This window comes from Aplidium turbinatum, chromosome 15 (assembly GCF_918807975.1).
Source record: "Aplidium turbinatum chromosome 15, kaAplTurb1.1, whole genome shotgun sequence".
Lineage (NCBI taxonomy): Eukaryota > Metazoa > Chordata > Ascidiacea > Aplousobranchia > Polyclinidae > Aplidium > Aplidium turbinatum.
The window spans coordinates 13,717,974-13,744,088 of record NC_137486.1 but is presented as its reverse complement, the minus strand read 5'-3'; the positions used below and the strand labels follow the sequence as shown (position 1 = coordinate 13,744,088).

Below are 26,115 nucleotides of genomic sequence, written 5' to 3'. Positions count from 1 at the left end.
AAATTTTTCAACCATGAGATTGGCTAAAAATAGTTTTTGTCCAACTGTTAAAAACTTCTGATCACCTTTTTCTTTTTGATTATTGTTAAAAAATCAGGCTGTTGCACCATTTTCCATTAGCGCCTTGCATGTCAAAGCTATTTAATGAGAACGTCAACTTTTTTGCGTAAATCATCAAGTTATTTAATCATCTCAAACTTTTTTGATGTAGAACACCTTCTCGAAAGCAAACATTTGTCGTTTTGCAGCAAATCACATTCATTTTTTTCATTTTATAACAATAGAAAAAGCTTCCTATTTCTTGCACAACTTTTGTACTGCCCTGGGCGGTATGACGTATGATATCTTCGCCCAATAAAGTTCACGCTCATCATTTCTCTGTCGGCTTCATCGCCACAGCTTCGAACTAGTCAAACTGGAATCGATCAGAAATTCAACTGAAGGAAAAACAATAGTTTCGCTTATTTGTGTCAGACTGGAAATAAATTAAAAATTACTTTTAGAGCTTCAATGAGATCTAGCCTGCTGTAGTTGAACGGTAAGCTTTTAAAAGATACTTTTTATATTATAAAATTTGCATCAAGAGTGAATAACGTAGAAGAGGAAACTATTAAGTAGATGTAGCCTAAAGTTTTATTAAAACGTTTAAAGTTTCGCATAGTTGCGCCGTTAAACATAGCGGTAAAAGCAGCTAGCCTACTTTTTAAAAAACCTTCCATTTTTTATCAAAATTCTGGAAAAACATTTCGCATCACAAAAGATCAAGAAAAACATATTAGCCTAAATGAAAAGTGACATCAAAGGCAGGCTACCGTACGAAATCTATGCATTCTGAAGCAGTATTAGTGTTATGAACATAGGCAAGCTATGGATCAAAATAACAAAAATTGGTCTTGATCTAAATTTTAGAGGATGTAGCTGCGATAACTTATTTCAATTTTATGTTGGTAGAAGGGTTGGTTGTTTTGAATCTTTATCCTCGGACTGACAAAGCCTTGATTGGTTATTCCTGGTAGTTTAGAAGCTCCTGACGCAGGGCCGGTTACCGAGATTGGCAGAGTGAAGTTTTTCGATTGTTGAAGTGTTGTTGCTGGGAAATTATTCCATACACCAGGTGCCACTGAATGGAAAGCAGTCCTGAAATGCGTTGCTTAAGCGCACACCTGGAGAGTCGAACCAGCGCCGCGTGGGTGCATAGTTGCCCTGACTTGTAAAGCTATTTCTGTCGGTCTACAATAACATTAAAAGCAGTTCATTTTTGCAGATTTACACTTTTTTACCTTTAAAATGTTAACTCAAATTCAATTATTTATTGTAATTTTGTTGACTGCAAGCTGCTTTCAATCTTCGGCTGATGCTCAATCATTCAGTAAGTTGACTATCTGTAAGGCTATTTTTTATTTATTTGTTTGCTTCAGATATGCACACATGCACTTAAACATCCATATGGAATTACATGAAAAAAAAAACAAAGTGAGGAAAAATACACGTAGGCCTACAGGGGAAAGACTGCAAACATCTCAACCTTCCTTGTCAACAATTTGCAAGCAACGTTATAAAATTTTGATCTTAGATAGACCTCAGTATTTAGCAAGGCACAAATTAGATTATTTTCGGAGTCTGAGCAGCGCAACAGAAAATTGTAGCCTAGCCTACTCATTTTTTCTCAGTAGATCGTCAATAGTTAGTAGGCCTAATAAATCACCACAAACTTGGTGAGTGCTCACACACTTTCATGTCTATGTAAATCAAACACACATCTAAAGCCTATGCCTTATTGTAGGCAACTTTAAACTTCCTTTTCCATTTAGCAGAGACATTGGTCCACAAGTGTGAATTATGAAGAGGCATAGACTACATTACAATATAAGCTCGAAACACAGCTCGTTTTACATCCACATTACAATGTTTGACAAACAAAGGCACAATACAAAGCTCTGATTAGCTTTTTAGCCTACTATAGGCTAAGTTAAATATAGGCTAGTAGTTTTAAGATATGATGCTAATTGCTACAGTAGTTATGCGTAATCAACATAACTAGCTCTTTTGAGCTTCTCATACCTGTATTGGCTGCTGCTGCACGCCTTCCCTCATGCTCAATTCATATGTAAAATCAACGAGTCTACAGACTAAAGACTAAATAAATTTTTCGGTTGAGCTATTGCTACATTGAGGCTTTTAATCGTTCCTTGTACCGGTATGTTTAGTTTCTGTTGCGGCGCCTAAAAATGCTGAAGTGACGCCTGGATCTGTCACAGCAACAGCCATGTGGATAACATGGGAAGCTGTTCCAAAAGCGGATTCGTATACGGTAAATCCTCCAAGCTATAAGTTGCATTTAATTGTGTCATAGGCCTAATTTGTCTAAATTAATATTTTTACTATAAGCGTATTCGTGTTTGCTATCATTTTACACTAGTGAGACCTAGACCGCCTGCAAGAGATGCTACACAAAAGGCTGAGCCTATTAGGCCTACATGTCCTGCCCTGGAATACTTATATTTTGCAAATGCAAAGTGACAGGCACAAAAGTTCTGAGAAGATGAAACATGCTGAGCACTCGCACTATCACAGATCCGCTGTGCAGTTCATATCCCCAGGATCTCACATGTGCATTTCAAAGAAAGTAGGCTACTTTGCGGAGGTCTAACTCCAGGTAAGCACGAAGTTCTCGGCTTTTGCATGCTATTTCTTCTCATTTTCGTCTTATCTTAATTTAGATTTCTATCAAACCGCCAACCATTGGAGCAGATGGAATTGGATCAGGGATTTTAGAGACAAACAGCATTATATCTGGTTTAGCGTCCAATCAAGAATATCAAATTACTATTCGGGCTGTGCAAGGTGATTACGAAGGAAATCCAGCTGTTATAGCTCAGACCACAGGTGAGCTGCTGGCTACTAGCCTATAGGCTAATATGCACAACTTAACCTATTGGCTAATTTCGTTTTCAACTTTTACATCCTACACTTAATTCAATTGTTTGTTTAGTGAAGATCAGAGGTCCTCAACCTTTCCTTTCCCTTTGCCCATTGTCTGAAGATAAATTTTCTTTTTTAACCGCTTTTCAGATCAGTTTTTAGGTACCGTACCGCACTTATCATGCATGTAGTAGGTTACTATGTCTTTCTTTTTTTATTATGGTCACCTTTCTGGTGTATGAAATATAGCTCCAGGAAGAATATTTAGCCTACCATGGTTGAGAATCTTTGCTGCAAAATTTTATAGCGGATTCTATTTTTTCCCGGTGCTTTGCGCTTGATGATTGCTTTTCAACTAATTAGTTAGGCTATGTTTTATCTTACCCCTTTAACTTACTTTTTTGTGGCTTAAGCAATTTATTATTTGCTGTAGCTTTGCCTTCACCATCCGATGTTTGGGCGGTGACTGAGTCCGTTTCACAAGACTCAATGGAAATCGCCTGGACAGGAGTAGATGGGGCACAATCCTACACAGTCGAGGTTAATCCCTCAGCAGGTGGTGTATTTTAATGAGTAGGCTAACAACAACGTGTCTTGTTGTAAAAATGCGATAGCCTAAGACGCCAAGCTGTGTTTCACACACGTTTGTAGACTAAAGCTGACGTCAAACTTTAAGGGATATCTTCGGCCTTTAGTGAGTATGAATTTTGTAATTTGTAGGCCAAGGGCTACTGCTGTGTGTTACTATGTGTTCTTTCTTTAACGAAATATTGAGAACAAACAACCGAGTATTCTGATACAAATCTTAGATGCAATTGCAATAACAAAACGTTATAAATTTACACTCGCTCATGAAGCAAAGCTGATGTGAAGCGACAATAAATAAACTGTAATATTGTTACCATTTTCCAAGGAATTGGTGGGGGAGGTCGAGGCTTATTTACAACAAATGCAAGACTTCGCGGAATGTCTTCAAACACTTTGTACACAATTAATGTTTACGCCGTAAATTGGGTTGGCAACGGAGCAAAAGCAGCTCTTCAGCAATTTACTAGTAAGTTTTTTTGAGTAACCTTTTTAACCATAGACAGATAAAACCAAGCAACCACACGAAAATTTTATCGTTACTTGAGAAGGGCTAACTTGAATATGGCCGAAAACGTTCGTAGTTTATAGTTTTATGTTCATTATAATGTATGATGTTAAATGTCATGTGGTTGCTTGGTTTTATCTGTCTATGCTTAAAGAAAGTCACCTTTCTACCAAAATTGTATAGTCTAATCTTTTTAAAACAGTACAGTTTTATTGATTTTACTTCTGGCAACAAAAACTTCTTTGGCAAGTTTGTTTGTACAATAGTGATTGGCGTAGCCTATTATTATGTAGCCTACATCTTTAAGTCTATTTTTCTTATTGCTTACAATTGTGGTTTATATCTTACAAAGCTGTAAGTTTGGTTCCCATGTAAACATGGTGTGGCTCTTGAGTGTTTGGGTGTGTGGGCGCGGACGGCTCACGAAGCGGACGCTCTGATGAGTCAAATAAATAATTCCATTTTGTATGATACAAAAAATATCACACCTGCAAAGCGTAACCCCTGAGGTAGCTAATCGACCTTGAGCCCTGAATGTTGCGCGAAACAAAAAAAGAAAATATTTTAATGTCATTACATCCTTTGCAGAGTTGGGTGCTCCTAAAGATTTAATTGTCGTCCGCGCTACAGTTTCGCCAACCGCGATTGGTGTACAATGGAATGAAGTGGTCGGAGCTGACAGTTATACAATCAGAATATCACCGAGCAATCGATTGAATAGCGCTATTCCTAGAGTTCGAGATACTCGCTTCGTTATAAGGTAAGCAACTGTGTAGTTGTCCTGTTATGGAAACGACAATCTATATCTATAGGACGAGTACCTGAATCAATGATAAAAGAAGGGATTTTTACAATGGGGACTGAAAATTTTAAAAGAATGGTCTCGGACTTTTTGTGGTGACTAAAAATATTCATTTTCATCTTTGCTGACTGATAGCTCAGTTGGTTAAGCTCTCGAGTTTGTAAGCGGATGCAAGCCGCAGGGCAAGTGCTGCTGGTTCGACTCTAGAGTATTTGGCTTGATCAACGCGACATACGGATAGCTCTTCTTTCAGCTACACCTAGTAGCTGGAATAATTAGGATAAAAAAAAACACTTTAATAATCAGCGAAAAGTTTACTCTGTCAATCTCGGTAATCGTGTCGGCGTTGTGCCGCTCACAGCCTCCACAAACCATGCCAAGACTAATGCTCAAAAAAAGCTTTCTCAGTCCGAGGCTAAATATTCTCTTAATCAATCAGTGTTTGAGCTCTTGGGTCCAAGGGCTTATTCTTCCATCACCTTAGATCGGCGATATCGTATATTTTTTAAATCTTAAAAAGGGTGTCCGACAAATTGTTCGTAAGCAGTTGTTCGTAAAATTAATTCTCCGTAAAACAATTCTTCCTAAAGCATTTTTTCGTGCATGCAGTTAAAATTTGATGATTACGAAAAAATGCTTTACGAAGAATTGTTTTACGGATTTCAATTTACGAAAAACAGTTTACGAACAATTGTTTTACGAACAACATTGCTTACGAACAATTTGCCTATAACCCTTAAAAAGTATCGACCTTTTATTACACACTTTCAGGTATCAATGTAGACTACTTGCAAAGGCAATGTTTTTGGCAATTGATTCTGCAAGGAGCCTATGGTTGTTTTTATCTTTTCAGAAACTTAGACCCAGACACACAATACAAGATCGAGGTTGCTGCAACAAATGCTGCCGGACCGAGTGCTTTCAGCATTGTGAATCACAGAACTTGTATGTTGTAGACTTTTAACTGTGTTTTCAATACAGTCGTTTTCGTTGTGTAAAATATACATTTCAATCAAATTTTATTCTTTAACAGCCTACTTTAATACACCATTAACATTTATGTTTTTTGATTTTTTCAGTGTCAATGTGTTTTGCAATCGCAAAGTCTTTTCGCGATGACACATTCACGTAAGTTTATTAAAATTAAAGCTATATTTAGGATGAAATGAAGAACATGATGAGCTCGCAAACTAGACTGTAAAGTAGATTAGTATACTACGTTTTATAGGCCTGCTACATTTTTCCTATTTGCAAATCCAATATTGCAAAGCATTACATAGCAACCTTACGTTTACCCTAGCCTGGTTGCTATTTCTGAAACACTTTCAGACAGGGTGTTTTCAATTTTTCAACGGTATTTTAGTCGCTTTGTTACGTATTATTATTATCGTTATCGTTATCGCGAGCAGCCTACTTGAAGCTTTTTTCCATTGTGGCCCTTGCAGGCTACTCTGTTTCTGACGTAGAGCTTTGTCATGAGCCGCAGTTTGTATATCTTGACCAAAACGTGCTATCCCAGTTAACAAATCAGTTCTTTTTAACATTGATTCAACGTCTTTAGGTGTTGAATCAATGTAAACAAAGGACTGATTTGCTGGCGGGGGTATCTGCTCATTAAAAAACAGATTCAAACAAGCAATTCGAAAAATTTAACTTTTAAAATACTTTCAAAATTTCGAAATCATTCATTAATATTTTATTTCAAGAAATAATTTATCCTGTTTTTATCTTTTTGTGCAGGTTGCGTTGTCCTCCAAGATGTTCCAGGATTCAGAGTCAAGTTTTTGGAACAAGAGAATACTCTATAGTAAGAGCTCAAAAAGCCTATAGAAAACGGATATAACTATTTTCATCATACGTAATAGATAAGTAAAAAATGTCGCACTATATTTCGAACCAGAAACTTTTGCCAGGAAATTTTAATGTAAAAATAGGCTTTTATTTTTTATGCTTGAAACGTTTTTGTAATGTTAGATAGCGCAAAAGAATTTACAGAAACTTTATGAGATTCTTGACAGCTTTTTTTGACCTAAGCCTGCTTGTTGAAGCATGACGTTGGTTGCATTCAAAATTGTGGATTTTGCTTGCAACAGTAAGTTCTACACTTATTTATTTAGGATTCATACGTGTGTGCAGCAGCCATCCATGACGGGCGACTCAATGACAACGTAGGCGGTACGGTAGTTGTCAAAAAGAGACCTGGAATTTTGGATTTTGTTGGAACAGCTAAAAATGGAATTTTGACCAAAGAGTAAGTTTAACTTTCTAACCAGTAAATGCTGTCATTCTTACATCATTTTAATTTTCAACGTCGCTAGACTTTGGATTAATGTAAAAACATCAACTTTTGCTGTCTATCAGTAGATGGAACGTTAACATGGATGCTACAAGTTTTGGTATACCGGTACTGTAAAAGCAATTTAATCAGTTTGAAAACATTTCAAGGCTGTTGTAAACACTGTTTTCGGTGTGAAATAACTTTTTTTTAAATCGAATCTTACATTTGATATATTTTATATTTTCAGTTATAAGAATTTTCATCGCTCCTTCGTCTTTGGTAAGTGATATGCTTGCCCGGTAGCCGTATCTAGTTCTAGTTGAAGACAGTATGATTTGAATGGCCGGAACAAATATTATTCTATTGTATTTGCAGCCTATCTATTTATCCAAACATTGAGAAAATAGGCATATAACATTTTGTCACGAAATAATAAAATAACTGTGGAAATTGCTGGCGTTTAAGCCTGTTAGGTTACATCGTGTAGACTATTTTGACTTATACAGAAATTGATATGGGCCTGCATAAAATTTCGCATCATTTTTGTATTCCTACTTAGCACTGCAATCGCCTGAAAATGTGCGAACCCAGCCAGGGTCAGTCTTTCACGACAGATTTACGGTGATGTGGGACGGAGTGAGCGGAGCAGCGGCTTTCAGGATAACTGTCGATCCCCCACAAGGTGATAATGGATTAAATTTCATAGATAAGCGTGGTGGCAGCCTGATTACTAAACTTTGTGTTCATTCTTTTGTTGAGCAGGCGTTTTGGGAATCGATTCTAATATCGAAGATACCCGAGTCACATTGAAAGGTTTACGATTTAACACGACTTACCGTGTCTACGTATCAGCAGTTAATCGGGTTGAAACGAGTGACGGCACAACTATGTTGCAAGTTAGTAATTTTGTACAAAAGTTGGTTTAAATCAAGGGTCTCCAACACGCGGCCGGCGAGGACTTTTGGTGCGCCCGCGATGCATTTTTGAAATTTCAAATAATTAATTAAAACTCACTCGTATTCACTATTCACTTAACAGAATAAAATTCACTGTAAAATTGCTCAAAAAATCTGAAAATACCTATCAAACTTCACTCAACTTTTAAGCACTAGCCTAAGCCTACTGTCCCGCAATTTTATTTTGTGGGAAAAGCCATATTGCTACATCACAATCACATTGCCTGGTCATTTCTTGTGCGGTTGTACTATAGCAATAGAAATTTAGGTAGCCTATTTGCTGCAGTCAGTTCTTCAAGAATTTCATTTTTTTGCACATTTTGAAAGTCGGTTGCAAGATTTTAGCTCTCCAGGGCCAAGTCGTTCCGTTTGCATTTTTTTTCGATTTTAACAGTGTTTTTCTATCTCTTTGCTTTTACTACTATTTATTTTTTTGCAGTCTTACGTTCTTACTACGGTACTTTTTTAATGCGTTTTTACTGCTTTATTTTGTTTATTGAACGGTGATGAAGATGAGCTGCTTCATTAGCATCGACAACGCATAGGTACAAATAATTGGCACGGCGAGACGAGCACAATAAACAAACCCAGGCTAGAGACTTCAAAAAACCGGCCTGCAACACCCGCTGTGGCGGGGAGCGGCGTGTTTTTGGAGTGCAAATGCACCCGAGGAAGAGGTCCACCAGCTTAGGTTGCAGGAGCCAGGTTGGGGAGATGAGGTACCTGTAGAAGGAGAGTGTGGATCGAAAACTCTGTAGGACGCGTCGGCAAAATTAGACAATTAGAAAAAGCCAGGAAGACAGACTTAACTTTTCGCATTTCGCAATGCAAAAAGTTATTGGGGCTTTCGGGCTAATTACAGGTATTCATTTGGCCCTTAGAGCAATTTGAGTTTGAGACCCTTGGTTTAAATGTAGCCTACAGAAATTATAACAGAGAAATGCTTTATTAAACTCTTTATCGGCATTTTTATAAGTTAAATTAAAAAATGGTATTAGGTTATCATTTGCAAATGTTAAAGTAGGCAACACACTTCAGGATTAGGCGACGTAAAATATAAGATATAACTTTTCAGAAAGGCGCATGTTTTTTTACAGAAATTAAGCAAGAAAATTAATTTTTTGGTTTTTTTACTTTTTCAGAGAACCGCTCTTCCTGCTCCTAAAAATATTCAAGTTTTCCATAATTCTGTTTTTTATGATCGATTCACTGTGGCATGGGATGCTATGGGTGTTGCCAACCGCATGCGCTATCAAGTCGTGTTTCTATCGGGCGGAAGGAAAGTATTGACAGATGAGACTGTACTTTCTTCAGTAAGTTAAAATCTCATGTATTGTTTTAATCAAAACTCACTACGCTTGCATCTGTGTGTTAGGACATCAACAAATATAACGAAGCGAGAACATTCTAGTAGGCTATAGATGGAATTGCAGCAATTGCCAACCTTATCATTTTACGGCTTGTAGCCTAATTAGAAATTCATTTTTGGTCACATTCAGAAACAGAAACTGCGAGTTTGCTATAGCTGAACACACAACTTGTAGCATTTTTTTTAGTAAACAGTTTTCCCTCTTGCCTGTATAGTTTTCACATACCAGGGCCTTTGCAAGAGATTGGGTGTGCTTAGGTCAATATTGGCCGCATAATTTCTGGCTCCCTTCAGCCCTCCATAAGGCTACCCGGCAGCTACAATGCTCCAGCTGTTCTCTCACTATTCCTTGTTAAATTCATATAGATCCTGCTACACACCAGTCTAGCCTAAAGCAATATAGCCCACTGTAGATATTTGCTTTATTTTTTTTGGAATATTATCTTCATTTTCAGATACTATTTTAAACTAAGCTATGGCCTGTACAGTGTACACCATATCTTGTTCTTTTCATAAGCTACTGCAATTTTTACTCTTTAAATAAAATCGATACGTTAAAATGATAAATAGGCTAATAGGCTACACATGACCAAATTTATGCCATTTTTTCTACTTTGTTGCAGTACACTGCTGTCAATTTAACAAGTGGCACCATGTACAATGTGTCAGTGCAAGCCTTAAATGAGATAGGTCTTGGGAAAGCAACGTGGATTAGTCAATACACTGGTAATAATTTTGCTTGCAATAAAAAATAAGATGAATTGTTTCATCCAAGAAATCCTTGACTTAAATGATAAATCAACGCCTAATCAACATATCTATTGGTAATAAACTAGTGCCTACTACCAACATGCTTCTCAAGAGAATTATAAGCTAATGGTAGGAATTCGTAGGAAAGTGTGTGGTCTGTCTGACATGTTTTTTTTTTGTAAATGCTATTGTGTCCAGTACGTTATTGGCTAGGCGACCAAATAAAATATATAAACGCTGGCGCACTACTTTTTTACGAAAAACTGTATGTCTTATTTGATCATTATAATTTGCTAGCGATGAGAGCAATCTAAAGTAGACTTTTTATAATGATATAGTAGACTACATATCTTGACAATGCATGAATTCTACTTCTTTTAAACCTTTTTTTGTTATATTAGCACAACAGGCACCAGTCAATGTTATGGCGGAGATGTTCACATCTTATAGCATGAAAGTCAAATGGGACAGAGTTACAGGAGCGAAATACTACCATGTGAATATTCCTCAAATCGGCATGTAAGTGCATAGGTTACATCTGTATCAAAAATGTTTGCTTTACCTTAAAGGTGAATTCTTGTTTTCCTTGTAGTGCAAAGCGATTGTTGTTCGTATTTTTTAATGTTTTATATTGAATGCCCTGAAATGCTTATTACCTTTAATATGAATACTAGGTCCGCCAATGTGTCGGATCCGTATGCCATGATTGAGAATCTTCAGGCAGACACCATGTACAACATCAGCATCAATGCAATGAATGACAACGACAAGAGTAGTGCAACTCTATTCCGAAAACGAACCAGTGAGACGAAATTTGTTTATTATTAAAAATAGTAGCGCTTCAAACAACTTTTCAGAAATATATTCTACAATACCTACGTTGAAACAGTTTTTAAAAATAAAGGTAGCTCACATTTTTTGCAAACGCAGTGTATCGCTTTTATGCTGTATTTGTAGCTTGTAATTGCAAAGTCTTCTTTTTTGAATTTGTGCAGATATCAAAAGTTACGATACATTTTATAGGACTAAATAATGATCACGTTATATTTTGCACACATTGCGACAACATAGCCTACACTAGCCTACATTACGGTTACAGATGCAACATAACAGACATGAAGCAGCGAAGGGACGTATGGTTATTGGCTCAACTGCTCTCATGATTTTAACAGGCTGAAGGATCTAGCAGAGACACAGACGCGTGCTAAACCAACAATAGAAAAAAAAATTAATAATTAGTTTTATTTTCTGCAGGACTTTCTTCTCCTGTGATATTTGTTGATTTTGCGACTTTGACTCACACTCATGCTTACGTAACCTGGCACGAATTAAGAAATGCATCATACGTGATTCAAATATTTTCTATCTACAAAATGGACTCCAGAAACTTAACCATTAAAGAACGTGTCCTAAATCTCACAGGTCTGCGCAGTTGTTCTTTAATGGTGCTTCAGCACACATTTTAAAAGCTACTTAGTTTAGATGATTTTCTAAGAAGACTTTGCGTCCAATAGTCTATTGTTCGCTATTCATTCGCAAGCTTTGATGGTAGGCTACAGTTTACGTCATTCAAATTGCAGATTTTCTATCAACAGGTTGATCAATGCAGATCAGCTGAAAATTGAGCCTGGAAAAACAACATTTTTCAAATTTAAAAGTTTTTTTTTGAAATGCTGTGGTTTGTTCTTTGTAAATCTGTTTGCAAAGTTCTTTAAAGCAATTTAATGGAAACGTCCTTTTAGGATTAAGGGAACGGACGGAATACGTAATTAACATTGTCGGAATCAACGAGGTTGGATTTGGTGAAAATGGAACAACTGCTTTCAAAACATGTAAGTCCTACATGGCTACCCAACTCCCATACCAAACCGTTTTTTATGGCGTTTCATGCAGCGTTTCATATAGCTAAAACCTAGATCCAACAAGTTTTCAGGTACTGTTTCAAGACTAGGTAAATAATCGCAACGAAAATACTTCCAACACTACATTATCCAACCGAAACTGCAACTTAAACTACAATATACCAACTTAAACTACAGAATACCAGAAATGATATACACGCGTGTTGTTATTTATTTTCTTAATGCTCAACGTGCCATTAACGGTTACAAAATTCAAAAAAAAAAAGGTAAAATCAACGTATCACGATTGCTTAAGCCTTAATATAATCAAAACATCTTTTTTTTACTAATTGCATAGCCTACACCTGCACAAAACAAAACAATATTGCTGCAAGCAGCTGTGGTTATTCAAATGGCTTGTTTCTCACTGTAGAATTTTCAATTACTGTATTTGTCTAGCCTAGGCCTACACTTTTTTGAAACGACGATGTTGCAACTTGGTTTAATTATAACCTTGACGTGGATTAACTTGTGAGAGATCGTTTGTTTCGCAATGCCGTGTGCCTGAAATAAATACAATTATTGTATTGGAAAAATCCCTTTTCTTTCTGCAGTAACAATGCCTCCTTCTAACCTAACAATCAGTTTCGATGGCCTTCAGCTTGGATACGGATTTTTGAAGTGGGACAAGGTAGTTTAGGACTCAACTTAAGCTTGGTTGACTAAAGTGCTGCAGTACAGTAGGCCTATGTGGTGGCATTGCAAAAACCTTCATTACAGTGATTTTCTGCGTAGGCTGCTTACAATTTCTTCCGATGCAAAAACGAAAGAAAATTATGTCATCAAAAGTTCAGCATTTCCAATATTCGCCTGTATTAAGATAATTACTCTGTTTTTTCTTTTTCGAAAATGTGGATGTTTAAGAATTAAGGTATAAGAATTTTATTGCACTAAAATATACATTATCGCCCAAAACTTGTACAGAAGGAAATGTTGCAAGGTTGCTCGACTTGCATCGTTTGTTGAACAACGTTTATCATCGATCAATGAAGTGCTTTGTTTTTTGAAATTAATTTTTTAAGAAAAGTCTAAAATTGCTGTCTTCAATTATTAAAAAAACACAATTTTCAGATTCCAGATATTTCCAGCTACTTTTTATCCTGCTTCCCGTCTGATAGAGTGAAAGGAGTGGGAGTTGTACCAGGAACATCCACGCGTTTGATTGGTCAGTAACCCAACCAGCCAGAAAATTCTCTCCTTTTATTGAATCAATCTGTACAGTAGAAAGGGTGGACTTTGATAGCTGAATAGCGCTATAGCCTTTTTGGTGTACCGACTTTTCTTTAACTGTTTATATATTTTTTTATGAGTTTTTCAACCAGTATTTTAATATTGCAAGCAAGTGTTTAGACTATATCTTTAATCTTTAGGTATTTTTTAAATTTGCTTTTCAGACTATAGTAATGTTCAGTCGTTAAAATACCACAAACAGTTGTATGATTATTTTCAGCAAGCTTAGTTTTTACGGCATAGTCTAGCTTTTAATTTTACTCAATTGTTAATTGCATTTGGTGTACGAATTATAAGTATTTTTCAGGGCTAAATATTAATGTCAAATATACGATCAGTCTCATGGGAATTAATGGGAAAGACGATGGAATGAATTCTACAAGGTCGTTTGTAGTTGAGCTTCCACAACCCAAAGTCGTGGCAATCCATTCCATCACGGATCACTCTTTGGTGTTGCAATGGAATCCGAAGAATTTTGGCGTATCAACAATTTCTTACAATACGTCAAAGTAAGATAAACCATAGGCTACTTCATTTTGGTGGTTTAGAACTTTAGAAAACATAAAAAAATAAACAGCTGACTGTACCTTTATAAAGTTGGGATACCTGTTTTTATTGCGCTAAAATGTTGATTTTTGGTGATGGAAAAGAGTTATTTAGTTATTTAAAAAAATGAAACTAAAATAAAAAATTCATCAGCGCTACCAGCAGATGGCAAACCAGCTCAGTGGCCGAGGGGTTAGCGTCTTCGGTTCTAGTGCTGGTAGATCTGAGATCGACTCCAAGTCGGGTTAAACTGAAGACTTTAAAAATGGAACAGATTGTGTTCTTTCGTGCTTAACGCAATGAGAATAAGTCGAGTAATAATGTGATGATATCTTAAATATGATGCAAAACTTAATAGTTTATAGTGTCGTTAAAAGATTTAAGCAGTTGTAGAGCGACAATAAATGAAGTCATAACATTATTCAATAGATTGAGTTTCGCTTTTAGCAGCATGATCGTTGCCTACTTCACAAATGTAGATACACACGACCTGTTTTAGCATGATGCTGCGGGTTCTGTATTGTTATTAGCAGATAGCAAGTTGCGAACGAATCCTGGTTTTGTCAAAATCTCTAGGAGAGCTACTTTTTTATATTGACTTAGCAAGCAGTTTTTATGATTGTTAAAAAATAAAAGTGTCACACTGTTTTTATATTTGTCAGAGACAATAGAGTTTCGGTGAAAATCAAGGAAGAAGACAAAGGAAAATTACATTTAAATAATTTGGGTGCTGGTGTGATGTATCGGTTCAACGTGTTTTCACATTCACTTGCTCAATATGTTAATGGAAATGGCATTGAAAGACCTATTACTTCTCAAAGTGTTACTACTGGTATGTAGGCTGGGTTATCGCTATTTTCTTATTTAAACAATGTCATAAACACGTTCGGTGAGATCAGTGCCGGTCTTTGGGGTGTGCAAACCGTGCGATCGCACAGGGCCCGCAAATTAGGGGGCCCGCAATTTACTCAGAAAATGCAGTAATTTTGTCATTTCCAATGGAAAAATTCAACAAGTGAATTCAACAAAGGAATTAGCAACAAGAAAGACTCAATGGGTGCAACCTATTTTGTCCCCTGAAAAGATCGAGAAAAAAAAACAACATGGCCGAAGTTGCTGATCGGAGTTGCCGCAAACATTTCAAATTTCTCTCGATCTTTTCAGGGGACGAAATTTGATTTTGTTAACTCCGATTTTAGGGTACGAAATCGGGGTACGAATTTTTCAGGGAACAAAATAGGTTGCATCTAGACTCAACATAGCTTTATTTCCAAAAAACGCCCAAGAATGCATGATCTTATTCTTTTGCTATGCCACTGGACAGCACCATTTTACAGTAGGATAATATTCATACCCAAATTTTGAACATGCTCTCAAAATGCCCCAAATTCAAAGTAATATTTCAAAATTTTCTGGGGGAGGCCCCCCAGACCCCCCGCTGCTGGGTGTCAGACCGTCAAACCACCCCCTCCCCTTTCAAAATAGGCCTCCCCAGCTACGCTACTGAGTTGAATCATTGTCATTGGGGCCCGCAAATCATATTCCGCACAGGGCCCGAAATACCCTAAGACCGGCACTGGGTGAGATGTTACACCGTGATTTGTGATCATAGCCAGGGGCGGATTTAAAAAAAGAAAGGCCCTAGACTATTGTCCATTTTAGGCCCCCAATCTCCACCCTAACAGCCATAGAAACGAAAATTTCAAACAACCACATGCACTATTGTGAGTTATTTGTGATGGAGAAATATGCACGCAAGCAGGAACATCGCAAGCACGTAATTTCTGGGAGAGCGGGGGGAAAATGAGTAGGCTATTATTGCACATGTCAGTGAGCCCGGCAGCGTGGGGGTCTAGGGGACCTTCCCCATAACATTTTGAGGAAAATGTCTTAAAATTGCACATTTTGAGAGCACTTTCAGCCCAGATTAATAGCAAAACTCTGTCAAATGATGCTGCAACAGAAGGAAAAAGTGTATTTAAGTTACAAAAAACCAAAACTGTTTTGTTTTGTTCTGTTCATTTTCACCTTTGCGAGACCTGACACTCAATCAATAAATTATTTGTCAAAACACTACATGTTCGAAATACGCAAGTTTTATATACACCGCATAAGTGGCACAAGTCCTCATACTGATAGGAGATAGGGAAACAGCGAAACGACCATACGGTCTACTAGTCAATTGCCACCCTACAGAAACGATAATTTTTTCATTTCAAACACACAAAAAAAATGTAACTGACACTGACAATGCATCAATATCTATTGGCCAATAGCCTAGCTTAAAAGCTTTTTAGTCGGTGAATATAATTGTTTTTAGGTGTGGGACAATGCTTCCCCTGATTTTGCTTCTGCGCGCAAGTGTTGAAATTAAATGTTTGAAAATAACCAAATTTTGTAGTTTGATTGCAAACATTTTGTGAAGCATTAGGCTACTGTAAAATAAGAAATGTTGGTCAAAGATAATAATTAACTAACATTGTTCGATAAAAATAAGCAGATAATTTTCTCAATGACTATTAACAGTTGCCATTTTCAAAGTAACATTTAAAAATGTCACCTTTAACCTGTGTCATATTTCCTTTTCATAAAAACACACCAGACATTTAGTTTACATTACGACCTGTTTATGAATACCGTACTTACTTTACTTTATTAGAACTGGTTGCCAGAAAATTTTACGTTATTACCAGGTGAAAGTTTCTCCAAATATATAGGTCATATTTAAACGTTTTTAAATATACGTGATACATCTTAAATTTTATGGCTCTTAAATCTTGAGGCCCTAGGCTTCAGCCTTTCTAGATAAATGGTAAATTCGGCACTGGTCGTAGCTTACACCCTGTGATGGGATTCAATTTGCTCAAACTGGTTTGCGCAAACCGGATCTTAAAATTATAAAGCGAGTCGGTTTTTGGGTGGGAACATTTGTTGCTACAAGCTACGTAGAGTAGATTTTAATCGTTATGTAACTGGTTTGCAAACCGCTTGCAGCCCACCGTTACTCAGTGGAGGATATTGGGGAAGATTGGGGCAATCTCCTCCTAAAACACAAAAAGTAACTATATTCACAGTGTATGCAAAAAGTCAGATTAATGTGGATCTCCACATCATTGTGTTTTGTTGAAATTAGGTTATGTTAAGTTATTTTCTACCACCGTAACCTACCACCGTGTACTGAGGACGTCTATACGTTGAAACAATGTAAAAAGTACGTATCTTCATTGAATAAAGTTGTTGCGGACTAAATGCTAAACAATATCTTTCAATCATAGCAGCCTACTTGCTTACGCTTAATTGCACGTGCAGGGGTTGATTCCAACATGACGGATATTATCGTATTTTGGCCTAAAATAAAATATTTTGGTCCAATCAACTACCTAGTGGCTACATCTCCTCGTGTTGAAAACGGACTACAGAATATCACAACGAATTCGTAAGTAGCCTGGTTTACAAATATGATATTTGAGTTGACTTGGAAGACTTTTCTTATAAGCCTAATTTAACCTAGTTTATATCGTACTTGTACACTTTTGGTTTATCGCAATTTAAGACCAAGTTTAATTAAACCCAGTGCAAAAAGCAATTGTCAATCTTTTGAAAAAAGCAACATTCAGGCTAAACTAGCTTATCTTTTGGCCAGTGATACACTTGCAATATATGTAAACATCGTTGTTATACTTTACTTTCTAGCGTGTTTTTAACTGGATTCAAAGCGGAAGTATCTCATACTGTCGCAGTGGCGACAAGGCACGTGTCTATGAACATCACAAGCCCTCCTATGGTTTTGCAAATAGCGCAAAGAGAAAATTCCATCGACGAAACAGGTTGACCGATAATAATTTTATTTAGCACGATAGCTCAGTTGGTTAACGTATGAAAAAAAAAATGAACGAAGAAGCTTTAAGATCAAGAGGCACTGGTTTGACTCTTGGGGTGTGCGCTTGAGCAACGCACGTTGAGGACTGTTCTCCATTCAGCGGCATCTAATGGATGAAATAATTCCCTGGCAACAACACTTCATCAATCGGAAACTTCACTTTGTCAATCTCGGTAACCGGCCCTGAGTCAAAAGCCTCTACATTGTCTACAAGTATGCGAAACTACCAGGAATAACCTATCAAAGCTTTGTCAGTCCGAGGATAAAGATTCAAAACCAAACCAAAACTAGACATCAGGCTTATGCCATGAAAAAGTTTGTTTAGGAATGAGATAACCTACATCAGCTCCATTTAAGCAAAACGAATAGAGCTAACATGTTTCCGAAAATTTAATAAACTAATAGCCGTTGTTTGCCAACCACATTTTTATACGTACAATTCAATTTAGATTCTGGACATTTAGACCTAAATTGGCTATGAAGCGTGAAACCACAGTAGGCTATACAAGTAGAATGTGTAATTAGTCAATTAAACTTCTAAAAGAATGTTTTTATCCATTTTTAGAATTGTACAGCTATGGGTATGGTGATGGAACATCTGAAGAATATAATTACAATGAGATTGATTTGTAAGTTATCTTTGCATGAATAGGCCTATACATAAAACACCAGTATAACCACATTGAAGCACTCAAGGACATACCGTATTGCACATGCAATGGCTTTAGAATCGTTTAGCCATGAAACCACTGGCTCTTCCAAAAAGAAAGTTTATTGACATGTATCGTATTGATGTAGGTAAATAATTATGGAAAATCTTAACTGGCTAAATCATGCACTATCTAAGTGCTCTAGATCAGGGTTTCCCAAACTTTTTTGCTCGCGACCCCTTTTAATCTCCTAAAATTTTCCGCGACCGTTTACAGCTGACATGATAAACAGTGCGAAATATACATTTGTGATATTTATTAAAAGGCTTAATTCGAACGAAACTAGAGCAGCAGCCACTTCACACGTAACCCATTGCAAACAAAACACAACCGAAAACACATTTATTCAGTGGGATAAGTGCGACTGCTTTCTGCTGCAAAGCAAGTCCAGTCGTTGCTCAATAGCGCACGAGGCCTATAGATATTCCGCTTTAACCAGCCAAAAAGTGTGAAACTTTTTCCGGAAAATTCAAGCCGCAACGTAGAGTCAGAAAATAGACCAGCATGTTATTCCTGAAATTTGGAAGAGAGGTGCTCGGTATTTTGTTTTTTGTGTTGTAAATTGGTTTTGGATCTAATCTAATTTGGCATTGTTTAATTCTGGAAGAAAATAACTTTAAAACTGTTCCAACAGATTGGACAAGCGGTCGATAACCACAGGCTTAAACATTTGGTTCCACATCACTGCTAATCAAAAACTCTACAGTACCGTACATGAAAAAATTTCAAATGAATCATTTTCCACTTCTTCTTTCTAGATGTTTAAATTTTTAACGAACGCTTCAAGTTTTTGATTTCTTGATTTCAAAGTAAAAACATTGGTGTTTTTTCCTTAGGTGGATAAATTAAGTTCTTTCCATTTTTCAAGCAAATCTCACAAATAGCATAATTTTGAAAGTCAGATGTCTTTGCATTAATGATTGGCCATTAATAGTTTGACTTTTTTCCGTTGGAAAAACCACGACTCCATTTTTCAACGTTAATAGCATTTTTAAAGTTTTGTTTTTGAGAGCCATCTTACTTCACAATGCAGTAAAAGGGATTTAAACTGAACTCTCATGACATTTCATCATATAGGCCTAAACTAGCAAAAATACGGGTATTGAGTGCGCGACTCAAAGTTAATATTTTCATAGCATCTTGCGCACAATAGCATTTAGGTGAGGATATATTCTTTTTAGCTATTAAGGTCTCGCAATGAATCATAGCCTATAGTGTGTAAATACAATATGTGTAGGCCTATCACTCGCAAATCGTACTCTTGCATGAAACCTAGATGTAGCCTATGTTCTGTCATTGCAGAAGCTCCCTCAGTAGACATGCCAACACACTTTCCTGAATAGCTCCAATTCCGTGCAAAAATTGACGAAATTATCGTTACCGTTAGATTTTTTACCAGCTTTCGATTGATTCGATTAGTTTTACTTTCTCAATATTTAGCTATTATAGGCTACAAGAGCATGCAGTCCTCAAGCTAGTCCACTACCAGAGCTAGAGGCCTATTTATACAGCATCTACAACTCAGTAAAAATAATGTTTTGAACAGTTATATCAGTTTTAACAACTGCGTTGTAAAATAAACGTCTGAAAAGTACCATAGGATAATACGCACTACTTTATGTAAAATTGGTGTACTCTCTGCGACCCCTGAAGTTCGTTGCGCGACCTCTAGCGGGGTCGTGACCCCAAGTTTGGAAAGCCCTACTCTAGATGGCCTAACAATCACCAGGCGTAACACTTATTCAAATAGAATTCATTGAGCACTTTGTTTGCAATTGCTACAATTTATTCTTACAAGATGTTGATAAACAATATATTTCTTTATGTTACATGCCAGGAAATTGCTAAGCGAAACTTTACTATTGCACTTTTATCAGTAATGAGAACGAGGAATATGGAATACCAAATCCAGATAATCATGAAGAGAATGGAATTGACAATAATCCAACTCCAGAAAAGACCAATTCGATGTGGATTCCCATTGCGATTGTAGTTGCTTGCATTGTTGTGATTGTAATATTGATAGCTGTTCCATGTTTTTGCGGCTGCTGTGGACAAAACAAGCCTATTTTGAGGTATGTTCAATGTAGACTTAATTGCAGGATTGCAACCTCTACAAAAATTGTTAATGAAAAAAGTTGCCTTAGCCTACTTTTTGTTTGTCGTGTTCAGGCTTACAACCGGTGGTTGAAGATTTCAATTAAGTGAACGGGAAGGCAAGGAAGCCAATCTTCGTGTCAACCTTCAGGCATGCCTTTAAGTGCCCTGCCAAAGACACAGTCACATGCTCTTGAGCGGTGTCGAACCGGCACCCTTTCGATTGCCGTTCCAGGGCTCTCACCATTCGGCTATGCAGCCGAATAAGCCTACTTTGGATGGTATGAACATGGAAAGCTTACAATTCATCTTATTCCTTAGTTTTCGCTTTTAAAGTTGTTCAATTGATATAAACTTTCGACGCTGGCTAAGCTGCAAATACAGCCAGAGCTCTCTATTCTCTCGCCGTAATAGTTCAGGGTCTGCTGAAAATGTCTCAGTTAGATATGTCAAAAGTCCGATGCCATCAAGGACGTTATCCGGCTGTTGCTCGAGTTGAAACAACTCTGTATATAGGCTAATACGAAAACATGTCTTTTCTCAACACGGCATCAAAAGTGATGGCCTAATTTATTATTAAATTAATTGTTATTTACGTTAAAGAAATCGATAAAATTTACAATGCAAGGCTCAGCGTGCAGTATAGCTTCAACAATGGTAGGCCTACATGTTACAAATGCAATATCTATCAAAAATTCTGGGATCAAGCAGACTGTACAAGCTGAGGTTGTGTAATCAGTAGGCCTAACCTCATCCTTGAATTTCTGATAAATGCGGTCAAATTTATGCTTTCCGCTATTCCAGAATAAAGATTTCGTCTAATTATAAATCTACTACCTCTCTTGAACTTGCCGAGAAGAGGCAATTTCTTTCTGATGGTTTTTCAATTGTAAGTTATATAACCGGCTACAACTCATACCATATTTTGTCGACAGAAACAATGGCTGCTGCGGATGTTGTTACAGTCACCCAGCTCAAAAATACAGAAGTCATCGTTGAAGAAGTCATATTGTTAGTGATTTAGCATTAGTAGGCTACCGATTTTTTTTTATCTATGATAAAAATGTTCAATAAAAAAAATGTTCCATCTACTGCACGCATTATTCTTTCACTCAGTTATTCATATATGCTAACCTCATTCAGGAGTCGGCAACCTTTTTTGAGTTTCTAGCCAAAACCAAACTTACCAAGGTCCAGCCGCCCAGCCAGGCGTAGGCTATGCTACGTATTGTCCAATTTTGTTCACTTCCTTGTTTGTAATGTTAAAAGTTGTAAATTTATGGAATTTTAATGAAGTTAAAAATTCATAGGCTAGTAACAAAATAGGCTACAGCATAGGCTTCATTTGTTGATATGTTTGGTTATCTATTTGTGTATGAGCTCGTTATTTTGTGGAAGATAGACTATGAAGTTAACATATATAGTCTGCAGTTTGTTTTCCCAGGCTGAGCCGTTGAGAGACTAAGCTACAATAATTTAGTCCCGGTACAACTCTGATATTTCCGGTCCTTCAAAACAGGCCACTAAAAATGCAAGACAGGAGAAAAAATGAGGAGCAGAAAGGGCCTACCAGTAAAATTATAGGTAGCCTAATTCTCTCCCCAAAACCAGTAGACTAGTCTCCAAAATAAAATAATCTTGATGCAAATAAATTGGCCCATGAGCGTTTTCTTGAACTTCCCGGCATCTGTAATTCCAGGCTGAAGTCATCTCGTAAGCGACTCCAAAAGTAGCCTGTCTCTTAGGCTATATTCCCGTATTAAAGTTTATTGCTTCTAGGGCACACCTATAGGCTAGGCTACAGAGCACGGAAACTGACATTCTCCAAATGGGCCTAAAGAATTACCTATTTGAGCGAAATTATGCGCCACCAGTGCGGGGTTGTTGTACAGCAGTGGCGTATATTCAGGGTGTTCAAGGTGTGCACTGCACACCCCACGAAATCCAGAAAAAAAGAAAATTTCCATCGGTTGTCGATGTTCTTTACTTTCATGATATTCTAACATCTTGCTGCATGCTGATTGCTTTCTTTTCAATTGCAAAACTCATCCCCTTCTAATTTTAATACTCCAACGTTTGAGGTCATTGTCTTTAATTTTCTTCGGTCATTACCTTTAAGCTGGGTGTGCACTGACAGCTTGGCGAGTGCTATTTAAAATAAACAATTAAGAAAAATGACGTCACAAGGCAGCGAAAACAGCAATGGTTTTAGGTCAGCCAAGCTGTGCACTCGCTGATCTGCACACCTTGGCGCGTCATTGGGGGAATCCCAGGCAATAGCAAGTTTTAGCTTGTTGGATTAGAGTTTGAGGTGATCAGCGTTGGAAACAACTTTTGCTAGAACTGAAGCAAAAGCAAGCTTTCTACGACGATGTAATTCAAAAATTTATTGCACAAACAAGAAGAATTGAATTATGCTGTAGATGAATTTTCCTTCTGTAGTCGAGGTGTTAAACATTTTCGTTTTTACTAAGTAGTACGGCGGATAAAAGTGCAGCCGACCAACATAGCAATCGACTTTCTTTTCTTGTTTATTATCGAGTTGCTTTGCTATTGTTTTTTGTTTTAACTTTCACCTGTTTGTTTTTAATTCGCTTGTACATTTCTCAAGGTGTTGCGACCGTGCCTAATCCTTGCATGAAGTAAATCATTTCCATCTCGAGCACGCTTTAACTTTCGCGTTTTTTCAGACTCCTGCTGTGTTATGGCAAGTAGGCTAATATTGTTCGTTTTGATGGTCGGAAATAAAAAGTGAACTGAAGTATGCTATGTGACTTTAGAAATGCAACTCAATGTTTGATATTGTTAAGTCTTTCATTCAATGCGCTGTCAAATAAAGATCTATTTTGTATTCTTCTCCATTCCGACATTATTTTTGTCACTTCTGTTCATGTTCAGAATTTGTGCTGAAAATGCTCTCTGAACGCACCAAATTCAATGTTAATTTTAAAAAATTTCTGGGGGAGGCCCCCCAGACCCCCCGCTGTTGCTTTGCCGTCACTGAACACCCTGTCAAAGTGGCCTGGCCGAGTGCTTAGCGCGTTGGGCTCGCAGTCGAGAGCCTGCATGTTCGACTTAAGCCACCCGCACTTGCTGTTGTTTTTCTGGGCAAGAAACTTTACGATAATTGCCTCTACCCAGTGATCGATTTCGAGTAATGGGTAGTACCAAATTTAAGTCATAAGTAGAGTGGACAACCGGAAACAGACATTGCCGTCGGCTGCAGCGTGGGTCAGGTGTATGTCGGAAGGCGTACACCGATGCATAGCGCTCAAGTCCGCTTTCTCTCAATGCAGGATAAAGATAAACAAACAAACAAGATTTCTAAAATAAAATAAACAGTGTAAAAGACAACTTCGGAAAAGGTAAATGTTTAGTAGAGGATCTGGGAGGCTTTAGTACAGTATCATGCACGGTATAACATCTGCGTTTTGTCGCTTCTACCTTTTTCTTGACCTCTGCTATATTTGGATCCCTGATTTGGTACATATTGTTTTTTCGTTGTGATGGTCAGAAAGAAAAACAAACTGAAACTGAACTTCTTTAATTGCAGGCCTGGAAGCGAAACCAAGATAGTGGCACTGAGGAGCTGGCATAAACTTGTGATATGTTTAGCGGTTTACAAATTAGTTTATCTCTGCAGCTTTTTTGCCGGTTATCGCAATGCCATTTGAAATGTTTTCCTGTTTAAGATTTTGATTTTTTCAGAGACAACTTTCCAACGACATAGTTTTCGTTCATCCGCCACTGAGTGTTCTTCTTTGTCGTGTGATCTTCTGGAGCCGAGAGTCTATCCTTCCATCCATGTAGGCAACAAAAATATGCAAAATTTTTAGATACTCTCCAAACGTCAAAATATCTGATGAAACATGAGGTTCTTCAGTGATCAAAAAAAAAAAAAAGGTTTTGTAGTTGGCAACGCTATAATCATTCCACTACCCATAATGCGTCAGAAATATGCCGATGTTGCCCTTCATATTGCATCCAAATACAAAATGTTTTTAATTTGTATTTTTCTAAAAATTATATTGAAAATATTGTTTTAAATCTTCAATAAAGTGTTTTTAAATTAATTTGGTGTATTTTAATTTTAATACTATAGTATAGTTGTAGTATTCTGCGTAGTTTGACGTATGAAGGAAATATTTATATTTCTGAAAAGGAAACATGCATAATAAAACACTGATCGCTTTGGGTTACCTGTAATCAATTTCTGCGCGGCATTTGGTTTCTCGAATTTCAGAGCAGAACTGATTGTCTTTTGCAAAATTATTTCGATTGCAAACTAAGGTTTTGCAGTCGTTTGTTAGTAATAGTTATCAAAATTCGCGTTTATAACATATCTGTGAACTGTGTCTGCTTTAGGCAGATTGGAAAAATAGATTGTTGAATAAAAAAACTGGCGGGACCGCAGTTAGTGCATTCTCTGTACTAGACTTGCCTACCTTTTCCTAAATTTCACAGTGACAAACTTATTTAATTGTTGTCAACTAGGATTGTATTTTTGTAGCCTACTTATTGTTTTTTTGTAGTTTTGGTTTCTAACATTTCAAAAATGTTGATAACATAGGTCTAGGCCTACAAATGTTTAGAAAGTGGCTATTTTTCCACACTTAATGCCATTGTTACAATCAGGTGTTACCAGAGTTAGGATTAAACTTAGGGGTTAAGGTAAGGGTTAAAGTTAGGAATAAGATTAGGGTTTTGATCTTTGCCCAGGACTAAAAAAATTTTTCAAAATATACCGGTATACAAGTTTTTGTTTTCAACAGCTTTAAACTTTTCTCAAATTGTGGCAGAATTCCTTATGTGGCGACACTATTGAGGCTATTATTACACTATGTAGTGTAAATATAACCACAACCAATAGTTTATTGTATTTTATCAGTTACCACCACTTTTATAAACTTATTAGATGAAAATCACCCAGATGAAATACTGATTAGTGATATGTTAGCTACGGTTGTGACATTCACATACTGTACCGTACTTGAGGGCAACCTGAGTTAAAGAAGAGTGTACCGTAATTTTCAACATTCTTGATATGGCTTTTTCAATCAACAACTATGGGTATAGGTTATGTCTAAAGGCTACTTTGCAAACAACTAATTTGGGAGCTGGTATACAAGTCCTCCCCCCCTTGGTAACTCATGACAAAGACAGTCTGACTCAACCAAACATATAGGGTGAAACTACTTTACCCTATGTTCAAACTGCTTTTCTGTTCATTTCACATGTTTTGGTCAATTCCTCTTTGTCATGAGTTGGCAATGGGGGGGGGGGACTTGTATACCAGCTCCCTAATTTGTATCGTATAAACATTAACTATATCAAGAATACAGAAAATCAGTCTTTGTCAAAAAATGAAAAACTAAAATGTCATTTTTTTATTTGACATTTGCTTGAATAAAATCATGATAGAAGAATGTCTTAAATTCTTGTAAAATAAAAATTAGCAATAGTTTATAGATGCACAATTTTAAACAAAGCAGAATGTAGTTTCATCACCTCAAAGAAATTATTTTATAATCCTAATCGAAACTATTAGTAATTTCATGCATATAGTTTATAGATGCACAAT

The 26,115-nt window shown here is 36.9% G+C and overlaps 1 protein-coding gene across 1 annotated transcript; it reads left to right on the top strand.

The window, feature by feature from the left end:
- The first annotated feature begins 1,268 nt into the window (after window positions 1–1,268).
- LOC145784788 (tenascin-N-like) lies at window positions 1,269–21,625 on the top strand. The gene is made up of 28 exons (XM_082596638.1): window positions 1,269–1,369; window positions 2,208–2,311; window positions 2,721–2,886; window positions 3,356–3,478; window positions 3,836–3,976; window positions 4,604–4,775; window positions 5,671–5,762; window positions 5,897–5,945; window positions 6,558–6,624; window positions 6,935–7,068; window positions 7,343–7,374; window positions 7,655–7,777; window positions 7,858–7,991; window positions 9,194–9,364; window positions 10,044–10,146; window positions 10,572–10,689; window positions 10,845–10,972; window positions 11,425–11,592; window positions 11,913–12,002; window positions 12,626–12,702; window positions 13,143–13,236; window positions 13,609–13,810; window positions 14,510–14,679; window positions 17,157–17,283; window positions 17,541–17,674; window positions 18,293–18,356; window positions 20,315–20,512; window positions 21,470–21,625. Exons 1-28 carry the CDS (start codon window positions 1,288–1,290, stop codon window positions 21,531–21,533), a joined length of 3,327 nt encoding a protein of 1,108 aa, XP_082452764.1. The 5' UTR covers window positions 1,269–1,287; the 3' UTR covers window positions 21,534–21,625.
- The last annotated feature ends 4,490 nt before the right edge of the window (window positions 21,626–26,115 follow it).